Genomic DNA, 16465 nt, shown 5'->3' with positions numbered 1-16465 from the left:
CTTAACAAAGAAACACTTTGGTATCGTGAGGGGTATATTCCCAAAATAATGCAACAACCTTGGCCACACCACCATTTTCAATAATGCTGCTCTGCCCATCATGGTTAAGGGGGGGCTTAGTCCAGAACTTCATGCTACGTTCTACATAAGCCACCGCCTTCTCTGTGTTGTGTTTGTGTTCGATCTCTGGTGTGTGATATATATCAATCCCCAGGTTTCGGAAGGTCTCAGTTGCCCACTCTATTTGAAGTGAGGGTAGTTTTTCCCACGGTATCCCTTTGTACCTACCCAGGGCGAACATGTAAGACTTCTTGGGATTCACTGTTATTCCAGAAAAAGATGCGTACCTGTCCATTACTTCCTGTATATAGTCTTCCTACGGATATTTTAGGTATAACATATCATCAGCATACATGGAGGTCAGGTGTGATGCCCCTTTTGTCGGGATCCCCACTTCCCCGTACAATCTGATGCATTAGTGATCAGTGAACATGAAGGACAGGGGCATTGAAAAGGGAAGAGCATGCAACATCTGTGGGGAAATGACTATGTGCGCACTGCGAATCGTGGTGCTGGTTTCAATGTCTTTAAAGGCTGAAATACCCTCCCACAGCCACAGCCTCGCAAAAAGCATTAACATGAATTCAAGGGGGCAATGAAAACCCACATCGTTTACAACTGGATCGGTTGGAGCATGGCCTTTTCCTGTAAAACCTTGATTGTCTCCTTGAAAACAACATTCTCGCAGGGAAAGACAAGTCCATCCCCAGTAAAGTGTCAAGAATCGTCCAGAGGAATTGAATCCTTTGCACTGGAAACAAGTTTGAATCCGTTGGCTTTAATGAATATCCAAAGCAGCATAGAGTGTTGCAACATTATGTAGACATTCTCCAAAAGACGAGCTCTAAATGGATCAACCAATCCTCCCAGTAGGTGAACAAATGAATCCCATTAAGCCAAAGGTGCAAAACCACTACTGTTTGGGCCTTGACGAACACGATCAGGGCACTTGTCAGACCAAAGGGAAGACATTAATACTCAAATGATGACCTTCCATTGTGGATCTTTAGAACTTCCAATATTCATTCCTGGTGGGGATGTGAAAATAATCGCCATGGAGGAGTGACACTTAGCAGTGTCCTTTAAGGGGATCCAAATTCTCTGGTATATTCACCAGGTGGAAAGTTTCTAACAAAGAAATAATCAGAACGTAGGCATCCAGAATTAAATTTATGGTCCCAGTTTTTTGGTGAAGTAGTAAATGAATAAAAATCTCAGCCATTTCATGTTTCAGAACTTCCTTAATGGCATCTAGAAACATTTGTTTTTCATCTCTGAGGATTTGGAAGTCATCCTCTGATGGCAGGGAGGCAATACAAATGGAACCTACAGAAGCTCAGCAAGAAACACTTGATGCTACAAACCCACTGGTCTTGTGCTACATCTAGCCACTGCTAGCAAGGAACAAGTTACTTACCTGTAACTGTTGTTCTCCAGCATGGGTCTGGCATGGATTCACATGCTCATGAATATTCCCCGTCGTCAGGCTGGGAATCCTCGGTAAAGAAAAAACCAGTATCAGTTTCGTTTCTGATCTGTCTTTCGTAGTAGTAACCAATCACTGGTCTCTGCGTCATACTGACCACAGCCAATGACTGCCCTCTACCTAAGCCCCGCCTCTGGCAGCCATCTTCAGATTTGGAAGCACGTGAAGTGGCAGTATGACCAAGTGAAGAGCCGCAGAGGGGTAGGCGGGAGGGTTCGCATGTGAATCCATGCCAGACCCATGCTGGAGAACAACAGTTACAGGTAAGTAACTTGTTCCTTCTCCAGCATGGGGTCTGGCATGGATTCACATGCTCATGAATAAAGAATACATAGCAGTACCCACATGCACAACCACGGGAGGTGGCAAAGGCTCAACATTAAGCATCACATCAGACTCAACATTAAGCAATCTTACCTCCTCACCAGGCTCACCTCAGGCGAACAGGTTGCGCAGCACTGCTTGGCCGACCCTGGACTCCTCCCTGGAATCCCGATCGACGCAGTAGAATTTCGTGAAGGTGTGCGTCGACCTCCACGTAGCAGCCCTGCAAATGTCCAGCAGGGGCACACCAGATAGGAACGCCGTGATAGCTGCGATCGCTCTGGTGGAATGTGCTCTCGGACGGCCAGGCAGCGGTCGGTTTGCCAACCGGTGACAGTACATGATACAGCCGGAGAGCCATCTGGAAATGGAAGCCTTCGAGAGAGCCTTCCCCTGATTGACAGGTCCAAAGTTCACAAAGAGTTGTGACATCTTCCGAAAACACTTTGTGCGATCCACGTAGAACTTCAGCGCTCTAGCCACATCCAGCGAGTGCAAAGTCCTCTCAGCCGGCGACGAAGGCGACGAGAAAAACACAGGCAACACCAAGGGTTCGTTGAGATGGAATTCCGACGGCACCTTGGGCATGAAGGAGGGGTGCGTCCTGAGCACCACCCTCGTGTCGTGAAAAGTCAAGTACGGGGCCTTGCAGGAAAGGGCCTGGATCTCTCCCACCCGTCGTGCGGAGGTGATGGCCACCAGAAACGCTGTTTTCCACGACAGGAACTTCAACGGGGCCGAGTGCAGAGGCTCGAACGGAGGTCCCATGAGCTTGGTCAGCACCACGTTGAGCTCCCACGCCGGGGCCGGGGCCGGAGCCTTCACCAGCGGGAACGATCTGAACAGTCCCTTCATGAACTCTTTCACCAGACGATGAGACCACAAGGACGTCTGCCCCGTGGTTCTAGTGTATCGGGAGATCGCAGCAAGATGAATCTTGATGGACGCGTGTGCCAGTCCAGCTTTGGCCAGCGTCAACAGGTATGGCAGTACTTGGGGAGCCGTAATCCTTAGAGGGTTAATCTTCTGTGCGTGGCACCAGACAGAGAACCTCTTCCATTTGTGTCCGTAGCATTTAAGAGTCGAGGACGCCCTGGCCTTTGCAAGAACCTCTCTGCAGTCGGCCGGTATGTCGTATCCTCCAAACTCTAGCGCTGCAGGAGCCAGGCCTGCAAGTTCAGCGACTTCGGGTCGTGGTGGAGGATGGCGCCTCCTTCCCTGGAGAGCAGATCCGCGTCCACTGGCAGCTTGATTGACGGGGACGCTGACAAGTCCAGAAGGTCCGGGAACCATATCTGCCTCGGCCACGCAGGTGCGACGAGGATCATCCTGCACCGTGACCTCTTGAGCTGGTTGATGAGCCGGATCAGTAGTGGCAATGGAGGGAACGCGTATAGGAACAGGCCCGCCCAGGGGAACGAGAAAGCATCGCCCATGCTCCTCGGCTGGGGAAACCTGCTGGCGAACCTCCGGCACTTGGAGTTCGTCGCCGTCGCGAACAGGTCGATCTGGGGTGTGCCCCACCGTCGGAAGAGGCGATCCACTAGATCCTGCCGTAGTTCCCACTCGTGGCACGAGCGCAGCTCCCTGCTGAGTGAGTCGGCGATGGTGTTTTTTATCCCTGCCAGATGAAACGGCACCAGAAACATCCTTTGGGCGATGGCCCAATGCCACAGGTCCTGCGCCTCCTTGGACAGTGCTGGGGACCTGGTTCCGCCCGGTTTCCTGATGTAAAACATGGTGGTGGTGTTGTCGGTGAAGATCCTCACCACCTTGCCCTTGAGGGACGGAAGGAAGGACCTGAGGGCCCAGAACACTGCACGGAGCTCCAGGACGTTGATATGGAGGGACTTCTCCGTCGGGAGCCAAAGGCCTCTCGCGTGCAGATTTTCGGTGTGCGCTCCCCACCCTTCCAGGGAGGCATCCGTGGTCACTGTCTCCTGGTGGTCTGGGGTCTGGAAGTCCATGCCCGCTGTCAGATGCGCGCGGGTGCCCCACCACCGGACCGCTCGGCAGAAACTCTCGTCGAGTGTGATCCTCTCCTCGAAGCCGCCCGTCGTTTGGATCCAGCGCGCGTCCAGGAACTCCTGCAACGGGCGCATCCGGAGCCTGCACATGGGAATGAGGTAGATGCAAGAAGACATCATTCCGAGGAGGGACTTGATGGACCTCACCTTGGCCACGTCGGAAACCAACATCCGCTGTACCTTGCCCAGGATGGACCTGGTCCTTTCCTCCGACGGGGAGGCCAGAAGGGACACTGTGTCGAGCTTCGCTCCCAGAAACAGTGCGTTTTGCGCGGGTACCAGGTGGGACTTGGCGTAGTTCACGGAGAAACCCAGGTCCGTGAGAAGTTGGACGGTCCTTGCCGTGTGCTCCACGGCGAGCTCCCTCGTCTTGGCTCGGATGAGCCAGTCGTCCAGGTAGGGGTAGACGTGGATCCCCTCTCGGCGCAGCTGCGCCGCCACTGATGCAAGGCACTTGGTGAATACCCTGGGTGCCGACCGTAGACCGAAGGGAAGGGCTCTGAACTGGTAGTGACGCCCTTGGACCACGAACCTGAGGAATTTTCGGTGCCCCTTTAGGATGGGAATATGGAAGTAGGCATCCTCCAAATCCAACGACGACAGGAAGTCGCCCTCCTCCAGCTGACCCAGGACGTGCTGGAGGGTGACCATCCGGAACTTCTGAGCTTTGATGAACTTGTTCAGCCGTCGTAGGTCTAGAATGGGGCGCCATCCTCCCGTCTTCTTCACGAGGAAGTATCTCGAGTAAACTCCGGAGCCCCGAAGCCTCCTTGGGACGAGTTCGATGGCGCCCTTCCTTGGCATCGCCCTTACCTCCCGGAGAAGCTGAGGGACCTGAAGCTCTTTCCTGGCCACAGGGGGGACGCGCGGGCACCTTCTTTGAAACTCGAGCGCGTGGCCCTGGGCTAGGGCGTCCAGCACCCAACGGTCGGTGGAGATGGACTCCCACACGCTGACGAAGCTCGCCAGCCGGCCTCCCACCGGGGTGCTTCGGTGGGGGCCCGACCCCACCGCCGGTTCAATCCTGCTTAGACGAGGCTTTGCCGCCTTGACCTCCTTGGCGACGACGGCGGGGTCCGCCTGACTTGCCTCGTTCCCTGTAAGCTTCTTGAGACGACGAGCGGGCCGCTTGACGGTAGGTGGAAAATCCGCCGCCGGAACCTTTGGAGGCGCCCTTGCCTCCGCTGCTCCGAAAGGGCGGCCGCCGTTGCTGGAGAACCCCGAGAGCCCGGGCTGTCTCCGTGTCCGCTTTAATGGCTTGAAGGGAATCGTCCACTGTTTTCCCAAACAGGTTGTTCCCGTCGAACGGCATGTCCAGGACTCTGGTCTGTACGTCTTGACGGAAGTCAGTAGCCTTGAGCCATCCACGCCGCCTAAGGCACACGCCGTTGCCCAACTGTCGAAATCCAGTGTCGGCGATGTCTGTCGCAATAGTGATGGCGTGGTCCGACGCCACCTCACCTTCCTGCAAGATCGCCAGGGCATGCCGCCCTCTTGTCGTCCGGTAGGAAGTCCAGCAGGGGAGCCAGCTTGTACCACAGCTCCCTGTCGTACCGGGCTACGATAGCCAAGGCGTTAGCCGCCTTAATCGTCGTCGCTGCAGACGAGATGACCCTGCGCCCCATCGTGTCCAATTTCTTTCCCTCGCCGTCCGGCGGGGAAGTCGACGTGGAAGCCGCAACCCCCCCCCGCTTTCTTCCTGGCCGCCGCGGAGACGACGGAGTCCGGGGTAGGCTGTGCCCGGAGGCACAAGGGGGCCGCGTCCGGGACCCGGTACTTCTTCTCGTACCGGTCCCTTCTAGCCGGCGTCGTGGATGGGTTCTTGAGGAGGGCGAGGCCCTCATCCCAAATATCGTCCAGTAGAGGTACCGCGAGGACAGTCTTCCTCTTGGCCTCGCGCCGCTGATAAAGGAAACCTTCCTTCTTCTTCTCCTCAGGGCAGAGCTGGAAGAGCTCGGATGCCCTGGCGATCATGGAGTGAAAAGATCCAATCTCGTCGGGCGGGGAAGCCCGGGTGGGAGGAGACGACGGCAGATCCTCGTCATACACCTCGTCGTCCGTACCCGTTGCGGCCGTGTCAGTCCCCGTATCATCCCCTCGAGTCGTGGACGGGGAGGAGGGCTGAACGGGGCGCGACGGCTGAAAAGGAGGTGGAGGGTGAATCCTTCTTTTCTTAGGAGGGGGGCTGCCCGAAGGGCCTGGTTCCGGGTCCCCCGACGGGAGTGGTTCCTCCACTGGTAACGGCAGTCTCGTCCTTATCTCTGAGCATAAGGACTGTATAGCCAACAAAATGGCCGCCGAGTTGTCTTGCGGCACTGGCAGAGGGGAATCCGACGGGCGGTCAGGGGCCCCGTCGGTACCCTCGACGATGTCGTCGTCTCCTGCGTCGGGATCCCTCCCGACGGGCTGGTCTTCTTCCACGCCAACGTCGTGGCTTAAGACCTCGATCAGTTCTTCCTCAGAGGTTGAGGCCGAATCCATGGCGACCTCCTGCCCCCCCCTTTTTCTTCTCCGTCGGTGGTTTCACGGGGGTCCTGTCGATGGGCATAAAAGAGGACTCCCTCCGCGGTGGCAGGGAGACTCTGAGCCCCGAGGTCGCCACCACCGGCGTAGCCTCCACAGGCTGAGCCAGGGCCGCCGCGACTGTCTCGATAGAGGCCTTGGCCGGATGGATTAAGGCTTTCACCACCCTTGGTGCGCTCACCGCCTTCTCCTTGAGGGGGGGGGACACTGCCACGCTCCCCCTCCGCCTTCGAGCTCGACCGGGGCCTCTCCAGGAGCTTCGCCGGGTGCTCGGCCTTCCTCTTACCCGACCCAGAGCGTTGGCTCGTGGTTGATGGTGCCGGGGAGGGTGCGCCCTGCCTGGTGCCCGTAGAGCCCGACCGTTCGGCGCTCCCGGTGCCAGCGGACTCGCGGTGCTTGGCCTTATGTTGGACCCCCGTCGCCGGGGCGTCCTCAAAGGTCTTAGAAGACCACTCGGATTTCTCCGCTCCGACATGTTGCAGCAAAACGCACAGTCCTTCTCCACGTGCGTCTTGTCTTCATGTAGGCAGTAAAGACAAAAGGAGTGTTTGTCTTCCTTAAAGGCATTCTGCAGCTGGCATCCAGGGCAGACCCTGAACAGCTTTCCGGGCGTCGAGCTTCCCTTCTCCTGGGCCATGACCGAGATGGGCCTGAGAAACTTCTGGAGTCCTCCAAAAGCGTAGCTCGACGAATCTTCACCCTTGAGGGGCATAGACCAATCCGACACGGGTCCCCGTTGGTCGGATGGAGAGTCGGTGGAGCTTGAGGCTCTTTTGACCGAAAAAAACGAAGTTTTTGAGAAAAAAACGTGAAAAATAGCACTAACGCTCGAGAGCAATAGCACGAGGATCCCAACACATGAACGTGCGGTAAAAATCTGAAGATGGCTGCCAGAGGCGGGGCTTAGGTAGAGGGCAGTCATTGGCTATGGTCAGTATGACGCAGAGACCAGTGATTGGTTACTACTACGAAAGACAGATCAGAAACGAAACTGATACTGGTTTTTTCTTTACCGAGGATTCCCAGCCTGACGACGGGGAATATTCATGAGCATGTGAATCCATGCCAGACCCCATGCTGGAGAAAACTGGGTTATCCTGCCTCCTACTGATGAGAAAAATACTTTAAGAAAGGTTGGGTGAAGGAACCACAACCTAAGATGTGTCAGGAAGTAGACTGAGGTTTCTGCAGAAGTTGCTGAGGCATGGTACATTTTAGTACAGAAACATTTATTCTAGTTGAAGAGTTGTTCTCAGCAATAGCAGGCTGTGTGACAAATCAAAGGAGTTCATCACCTCTCCGAAGAGGGAGTAACCCCCGGTGGGACTAGGGAGGCGAGTCTGCTATGCTTAACATCTAAGGGACAGGGTACGCGGAATCCCTATGCAGCGGACTCCACTTTAGGGGACAGGAAACACACACACAGGGACTCAAGTCATCATCCTTCTCCACCTCTCCCTGCCCCGCCCCCCAACTACCCCGCGCAGACACTAACATTTTTATGGGGTATGTAGGAGTGGTAAGGTGTATAATATCTCTATGTCCCCTTTAATGGCCAGCCGTGCTTCTGACTCAAACTTTACTCAGTCCTTCTGGGAAACAGCAGAAAGGTAAAAAACTGGCTCCAGGAGGCATGGTGTCTGAGGTGCCAATCAGAGCCTGCATCAGTGCAGCCCCCGGAGTCCAAATAAGTCATAGCGCCCACAGGAGGTATGGCCAAGCAGCAGAGCAAGGACACCAGGTGGTGTCCTGTGAGCCGTGTGCACTTGACGAGTGCAACAGGGACGACCAGATGGCTAACCGGGAGCGGCCGGCACCACAAGTGCAAGAGCAGAAAGCGCCCACCAGTCCTCGCACAGAGACGGGGAAAGGAGAGAAGCTGATCGACGCAGAGCCCAGTTGCCGGGTTGTGCAAGCGGCTCAGCGGAATGAGGAATGCTGGAGAGACTGCAGAGCCCTCTCGATGAGCAGCATCCATCACTAGCAGGTATGCAGTGGTTCCAGGAGAACGGGCGGCAGGTAGCACGGGAAGACAGATCATCCCTTTCAGAAATACCGCTGACAACAATGTTGATTGTGTCCCTATTTTCAGATAACGGTTGAAATTAAGTCTCTTTGCAAGGTCCATCCAAAAACTCCACAGTAGTCTCCCATGGTAAATTCCTACTGAACTTGTTCAATTTGTCCACTACTTGAGAAAAAGGAGGACAGAGAAAAACAGTGTTATTAATGTGCGTCAAGGTCCGAGTTCTGAAAACAATATTGCCAGTATATTTGATTTGTAAAGCACCACTGCAACAGAGTTCAACCTCTTCCAAAGAAACTGGCATGTTCGCCTTGGCCAGAGCTAGGGTGACCAGTGAATTGCAACAAGGAAACAAGGATAAAGCAAGAGTGGCATACAGGAAGAAGCCTATGAATTGTATCTTTTTTAAACAGGAGGATACTGTACTTCAGGAGAAGAATTGTTCAACTTATTATATCCGCTGCAACACAGACCACAACAAAGGAACTGAGCACTATAAGCAGCTTTTTCTTTCGAAAACATTGTTGCACAGAAGGAGATCACCACCTGTTTCTACTAATTTGATGGCCACAACTGGTGTACTGTGGTAGAGTCAAAAATTATGGCAGCTCTTCTAGAACTTCAATTGTTGGGGCACAGAAAATGAATATTTTATTAATTGGGTATTTATAATGCGCCTATACTTTATTTGTATTGTCGTCTTTTCTTTCCTCAGGATGTTCTCTCCCGATTACATTTTAGGTAGAAATGGCCAAAATTATTAATTCAATATTTGTTTTAAAAAATGTGTTATTCTATTTATTGTTTTTTTCTTTATGAATTGAAGAAGTGTGATTGTAAAAATATGTTGGTATTTTTCACTCCTTTTTAATTCTGTAAATTGTAGATTCACTTTTTTATTGTGATAAGTCAATGATCAGCTAAGAACAATAAAAGAAAACATTAAAATAATGCACCTATACAGCAAACAGTGTTTCAAAGCGCAACACTCCCTTGAGTTGCGGGTTCAAATAAAGTTTGCCCTGTGATGCATAAACACGGAAAGGGAAACAAGTGTGACTCCATAAAGAACGTTATTAATATTTTGCTTTCAGGACAAAGAAGATTAATTTGTCAGACTATAAAAAATAGTATACAGAAATGTGTAACAAGCTACCTGATCACGTGTGATTCATCAGGAAAATGGTCGACCTTAAGTTCTATTTACAATAACAATTCAGTGTTACACAAACACATATAACACAAGGAATACAAGCTAGGTAACATCCCCCAGTCATTTGACATTTATTAGACTGCTGTTTTAATGAGCACAAAACTGGATCATGATTTACTAGAGGAAGTTGCAATGAATAAGTATAGTACGGTGTGGGAAGGATAATTCGGTTCTATGTGATAATGTTGCAGGTAATAATTCTGTGGCTAAAAATGGCGCTGTTTTAAATGCACTTATAATCACCTTTATATGTGGGGAAGACCCCCCCTGCAGCTCCCCCATACCCTAATGTATTACCCAAACCCACCTCCCACATATAAATGCGATCAAAAGTGCATTTCAAACAGCGCCGTTTTCAGCCGCAGGATTATTCCTGCAACATTATCACTGGATACCGATAACTCATACTTATGGCCCTGGACAATAATGTAAGTTGAAATGGTGTTACCTGGAAATATCCATGAAGGTTAGACAGCTTGGAACAGGATGAACATCCAGTTGAGCAAGTTCTACGAGAAAAAAAAAAAAATTGTCAACGGTTATGTTCATTGGACAGCTCTTTCTGGAAATAGCAGTATCGGGTCTCTCATCACTAGAGGATGCAAAAAATGAAATCTAATAAAGTTGCTTATATTCACATACAGCTTTAGCAATATTTTCTCAGGTTTGGGATGTCGGCTTAAGCAAACCTCGGCACATGGTTGTACTCCCAGGAGCCTGATCCTCAATCTAGCCCCCACACTCCTAATCTTATTCGTCTGCTCTTGGTTTTTTCTTCCACATTTCCGTAAATCTGCACAATAAGATTGGTGACCTTTCCATGCTAATCAACAAATTCATGTTTGGTCAAGGTTCTTGCATCAGTCAAAATGATATTGTCTAGTCGAATACACACCAACATTCTCCCACACCTAAGTCCACTACTGAAGCAGCACTTATTGCTCAAAGAAAGCTATGTGGCTTAATTACATATATTCGACAAACTAAACATGCACCCTATGGTGTGTGTGTGTGTAACGGTTACAATGCCGAGCACAAAAACAATGGTGAGTAGTAACTTTACAACCTGGAAAGAGTTTGTGTGCTCTAAAAAAGTATTTTTTATTCAAGTCAGTGAATTGAGGCAAAATGAATAGTCATGCAGACAGCGATCATAGAGATTTGCTTATGTATACTGTGACGATTCACAAGGTGTTATCACTTCTACCCAAGGGGGAGCCATTTTGCCTGAGGCTAGGGAGGTGCGGTCGCTACCCAATAATTCCCCCAAGGGGTGGCTTGATGCAGGAGGACTCTCCCCTGTGGGGTGTAGCCCATTGAATATTGTCACTTCCCTACATTCCCTAGCCTTGCCCACTATTCAAAGCTATTTTGTTGAAAGCAAATCTATGAACGTCTGTAATACAGGGGATAAAGTCAAAAGAATTAGAATGAAGAAGCGTGCAGGAAGGACTGTTTGTACTGGCTAAAGTAGCCCATAGGAGGCATGAAGGTTAAGTTATCAACAAGTACAAAAGACTTTTACAATCCACCAGGGCGGGACTAGCAATATTGTATAATACTCCTACGTCCCGTCTCCTTTCCTCTACACTTATGGAACATCTCTCCGTCCTGTGGGACGGGACCGGAGCATTTTGTAAAAAGCATCCAAAAAAATGTTTTCAAAAATGTGTCCTTGCTCTCTTTCTGCGCAGGACCCGACACGCGGCTGTAATCCCGCCCACCTTGGCTCCACCCCGCGCATCGCCCATCAGTCCTTTTCTCTGCTCTTTCGGGACTGGACGCACTTGCATCCTCGGAAGATCTTCTTCCCTTTTTCCTCTCTGGCTCTCGCTAGCGATCGTGTACTAGTCTGTCTACGTCGCTCAAACTAGACTTCCCAGACTGTTCATCATGTCACTGTCGTTTCGCGGGGGCGGATCCCCTTCCTCTTTGCTTAGAGTGTTTGGGTCCGGATCACCGTTGGAACTCCAGTTTTTACTGCAACTCCCTTTCGGTCCGGGCACTTCAACGTCGGTTGGAGCGGTGGAGGGAATTGTTCCGACGAACTCCTCCTTCATATTTTCAGGCGTTCGAATAGCGAAGAAAAAACGCCTGGTAAATTCTTTACTTTTCAGAACACCCCAGCCGGGGGATACCTTTCCAGGTTCCTCTCGGGCCGGGAGGGGGCGTTGATCGCTCTGTCACTGGGGTTCACCCTGAGGTGCCAGTTGGGCTTAATAATTGTACCAGAGTTTTCTCCAAGGGTCTCCGAAGGGGCCTGTGGGTACCAGAGCACGCGCTGAGGCCCCTCATGTGTGGGCTGCTTGTAGACCCAGTTCTATTGAATCGTGGGATACCGGAACTCGCTCTGAGGCCTCTCTGTCGGCTTCCCTCAAAAATAAGACTGGGGTGCGCCGCGAGGCCTCGGTGCGGCTTGCTGTTACCAAATGCATGTTCGAGGCCTGCGCGGATAAGGCTGTCACCGCACGTGGGTCTGAGGTCCCTCTTTCAGAGGCTAAAGTTAACAACATTTCTGAGAGGCCTGGCAAGGCCTCACCGGTGAAGGCTGTTTCTCACCGATCCCGTTCTTGCGGTGACACCAGATCTGTTGAGGGGGCAAAGAAGGAAAGCTCTTTACCAGCAAGACTGAGGTCCTTCCTGGGAAGGCTGATTTGGCGGTTGGAATGTCTCAAACATTCCAGGCCTCACAGTACCGGCGCTGCCGAGGTTCCTTCTATTAAGGCTGAAGTTAAGACCCCTGATCCATCGATGGGGACCCTGCCTCACTTCCTCACGTGCCGCAGTTCCCCTCAGTTGACGACAAAATGGCGCTCGTTCCCGCCACGACGGCCATTTTGGCTGCTACCCCTACAACTACGCCATCGGCCTCAGGTGTAGGGCTTGGTTCCTTGGGTGAGCATAGAGTCCCTTGTGTGCATCCTTATCGGCCAGTTTACGATTGGAACGCTCAGATGCCTCTTCTGCACAATGTTTCGTTGCCTGCAGGGTCGGCAACGTTGATTTATGTGGATACGTCAGTGGAGGGGCCAGTGTGGCACCCATCCCCGTTACGTCCCTGGATTTGTCCACCTCGTGAGAGGCTTCCTCAGGTTCCGAAACAGTCTCTGGAGGACGATTTTTTCAGGAAATTTCAAATGCTCATACGTACCGACCCCATGAGGGAGTATTTCAAAGTGCTTTTTAGGGAGATATGTCCGCCCGCACCTCCGACTCCACCCGTTCCTCCGGTGGTTCTGCCGGCGCCTCCCTTGCCTACGGTGCCTCTCCCCGACTCTTCCGCCTTTGCCTCCATTGTCCCCTGTGGACAAGGCGGCGGCTGACACGGCTCAGCAGGATCCTGACCTGTTGGATGACGCGCAAGGCGATCAGGACAACGAGGACCTTCCCCGCTCTGTCAGAGCTTTTCATGACCGGGTACTGGACATGATGAGCTTCTTAGATGTCCAAGTGCCCAAGGCACCCGCTCCGCAGAAGGGCGTGCTTTCTGGGGCGTTCACCCTGTCTCCCTTGGAGCGTACGGCCTGTTCTTGCAGAAGGATGTTCTGGCCGAGTCCGCAGAGTCTGGGAAAAGCCACACACTGGACTTTTTGTCAATAAGAAAATTGACGCGAGATACAGGCTGCATTCTTCGGAAGAGGTGGCCCTGTCTTGTCCGCCCCCTTCCTCCACAGTAGTGGCTGCGGCCACTTTGCAGTCCAGGCCTGCAGCATCCTCTTCCACAACGGCTATTCAGGTTCTGGGAAAGGAGGACAAGCTCCTCGACTCCCTCGGGAGGAAAATCTTCGCCAACTCGGCCTTGCAGCTCAGGCAGGCCAACGCCGAATTGGTATTAGCGGGAGCTAATATGCGGATGTGGAAAGGTCTGTCGGAGTTTGAGGAGTTTATCCCGGTCGAGTAGAAGACTTTAAAGGAGGCCTATCCGACGCCAGGGTCTTGGCCCAGGTTCTCCTGGAGGCTGCGGCTCATCACGCAGCCACCTCGGCTCGGGGCCTTATGCTGGGGGTTGATACCTCACAACAGGCGTGGTTGCATGCAACTAAATTCTCAAAAGAAGTGCAGGACAAGGTGTTGGAGCTTCAGTTCTATGGGAAGGAGCTTTGTCATTCTACAACAGATTTAGAGCTCACCAAGACGAAGGATAGCACTCAGACAGCTAAGTCCTTGTCTGTCCTGGTTAAGACTCCTTTCAAAACCCAGAGACCGTTGTCGCAAAGTCGACCTTCCTCTGGCTTTAGGGGCTTCCTCGACCGAAAATCTTGCAGATTGGATACCCCTGCGGGGAACAACCGCCGTAGGCAACAACGGTCGCGGTTTTTCTCCCGCTCCTCTGGTTCAGGTGGCACCGCCACCGATAAACCAACTAAATGAGGGTTTTCCGCACTCGCACGAGACCCCGGTGGGAGGACGCATGGCGTCTCATTGGGAGGCGTGGCAGACTATCATAGAAGACAGATGGGTCTTGTCAGGCGCTTGGGAAGCTTATGCTTACCTCTACCCCCTACCCCACCCCTCAACCCTCCTTTTCAGCTGTCGGGCTCGCCCTCCCTCAAAGCCGAGGTTCAGAAACTTCTGGACCTCAGAGCTGTGGAACCTGTTCCCCTTGGGGAGCGAGGGGAGGGCTTCTACTCCTGGCTGCTTACGGTGCCCAAACCCAACCAGGCTGGCTTGTGCACCATCCTAGACCTTTCCCAGTTCAATCTTTTCCTACCCCAAGAGAAATTCAAGATGATTACGCCCAGCCAGATACGCTCCTCCTTGCAGATGGGCGAGTGGCTCAGTGTGGTGGATCTTCAGGATGCGTACATGCATATCCTGGTTTGGAACCCACACAGCAGATATCTCTGCTTCTCTTTGGGAGAGGAGCACTTCCAGTTTCGAGTGCTTCCTTTTGGCCTCAGCTCGGCGCTGCGTGTCTTCACAAAGATGATGTCGGTGATTGCGGCCCATCTTCGTCTCCAGGGTATCCATGTGTATCCATATTTGGACGACTGGCTCTTACGCAGCCCTTGTCCACTAGCAGCAGCGGGCAATCTCCAGTCTCTCCTTCAGCTCCTGTTCCATCTTGGACTGTCAGTGAACTGGCGGAAATCTTCCATGGCGGTCTCGCAGGATCTGATTTTCCTGGGTTTTCGCTGGAACACGATCGACTGCAGAGTGTACCTGACCGGGGACAGAATGGCGGATCCGTTAGCCACATGTCAGATGTTTGCGCAGTCGGAGAGCATGTCGGCCTGGTGGTTCCAGAGGCTTCTGGGCCTCATGGCCTCATGTGTGCTGGCTCTTCCTCTTGCTCGTCTCAAGATGAGACAGACCCAGATGGCTCTTCGGAGTTCCTGGCGTCAGGCTGTGGACCCGGATTCCAAGCTGATGATTCCGGATTCCATGAGAGTGGACCTGGATTGGTGGTCATCTCTCGGCAACCTGTCGGTGGGTGCGGGGTTTCAGGACCCAGCTCCTATGGCGACGATCATGACGGACTCCTCCCTTCTGGGGTGGGGTCCTCCCTCCTGGGGTGGGGTGCGACATTAGATCTTCTACAAGTCTCTGACCTCTGGTCGCCTCAGGACAAGCTCCTGCACATAAATCATTTGGAGCTTCTGGCGATCTTTCTAGCGCTCAGGGCATTCAGACCGGTCATTGCCAACAAGGTGGTCCACATACACACAGACGATGTGGTGTCAATGTATTACATCAACAAGCAAGGGGGAACAAAGCCTTCCCCCCCCCCTCCTCGTGGACCTGTCCATCCAGATTTGGGAGTGGACCGTGCTTCATGGTGTCTGGCTGCTTGCAGTGCACATCCCAGGCCAGCTGAATGTCACAGCGGATGCCCTCAGCAGGCGGACAGTCGTCAGCTACGAGTGGGAGTTGAAGGCAGAGGTCCTCATGGATTTTCTTGCATTGGGCCACACCGGAGGTGGACCTCTTCGCTACGGCGGTAAACAATAAGCTTCCTCAGTATGCCTCCAGAGGGGGGCTGGGAGCCTCCTCTGTGGGGATGCTCTCGAGATCCCATGGCACAACATGAGAGCTTACGCCTTCCCGCCTCTGCCTCTAGTTCACCGAGCAATTTGCAAGCTCAAGAACTCGGTGAAATGCTCTCTCCTACTCATAGCCCCCTGGTGGCCGGCCAGGTTTTGGTTCTCAGAACTTCAACACCTGTCGGTGTATTTGCCGACCAGGTTACCAGTGACCCCCGATCTTCATCAGGGGGGGGGACAGCAGATATGGCACCTCTCCCCACAATCGCTCAACTTGGCGGCATGGTGCCCGAGTTCAGGTCTTTAGAGCATCTTAACTTGTCTACGGATAAAATGCGTGTTATCCAGGCAGCCAGGAAACCCTCGACTAGATCCCAATACAGGAGCAAATGGCTCAGGTTCTGTCATTGGTGTTTGGCAAAGCAGTTGGATCCAAGGGTGTGCCGTCCTTCGTGTCCTCCCTAGCAGAGTCGGGTGTTAACGTTCTGTCCTGCAGAACTTACCTTTCAGCGGTCTCCACTTATCTTTCTACAGACCAATGTTCATACTCTGAGTAACTCGGTTGTCAAGAGGCATTTTGCAGGCTTGACACGCCTCTACCCTCCAGTTCATAGTCCGCACCCGCTGTGGGACCTAAATGTAGTCCTGACGGCGCTGCGCCATAAGCCTTTTGAACACATGGCCACGGTGGACCTCAAGTACCTATCATGGAAAGTGTCCTTTCTGGTCACCGTTACCTCAGCAAGGCGGGTGAGTGAGCTCCAGGCCTTGTCAGTGGAGCATCCCTTCTTGGTCTTTCACAAGGACAAGGTGGTCCTACGG

General features: G+C 52.6%; 1 protein-coding gene across 1 annotated transcript in view; it reads right to left on the bottom strand.

Annotated features, from left to right (window-relative positions):
• PHLPP1 (PH domain and leucine rich repeat protein phosphatase 1) overlaps positions 1-16465 on the bottom strand; it is a 1441444-nt gene that overhangs the window by 643874 nt on the left and 781105 nt on the right. Inside the window, exon 8 of the mRNA XM_069613677.1 lies at positions 10108-10168. Within this exon, the coding sequence (XP_069469778.1) occupies positions 10108-10168 (61 nt within the window). The remainder of the gene's footprint in view (positions 1-10107; positions 10169-16465) is intronic.

The sequence above is a fragment of the Ambystoma mexicanum genome, chromosome 5p, assembly GCF_040938575.1.
Source record: "Ambystoma mexicanum isolate Mex_15411 chromosome 5p, UKY_AmexF1_1, whole genome shotgun sequence".
In the NCBI taxonomy this organism is placed as follows: Eukaryota; Metazoa; Chordata; class Amphibia; order Caudata; family Ambystomatidae; genus Ambystoma; species Ambystoma mexicanum.
Note: the sequence above shows the minus strand (reverse complement) of the source record. Positions and strands in the feature narration are given on the sequence as shown.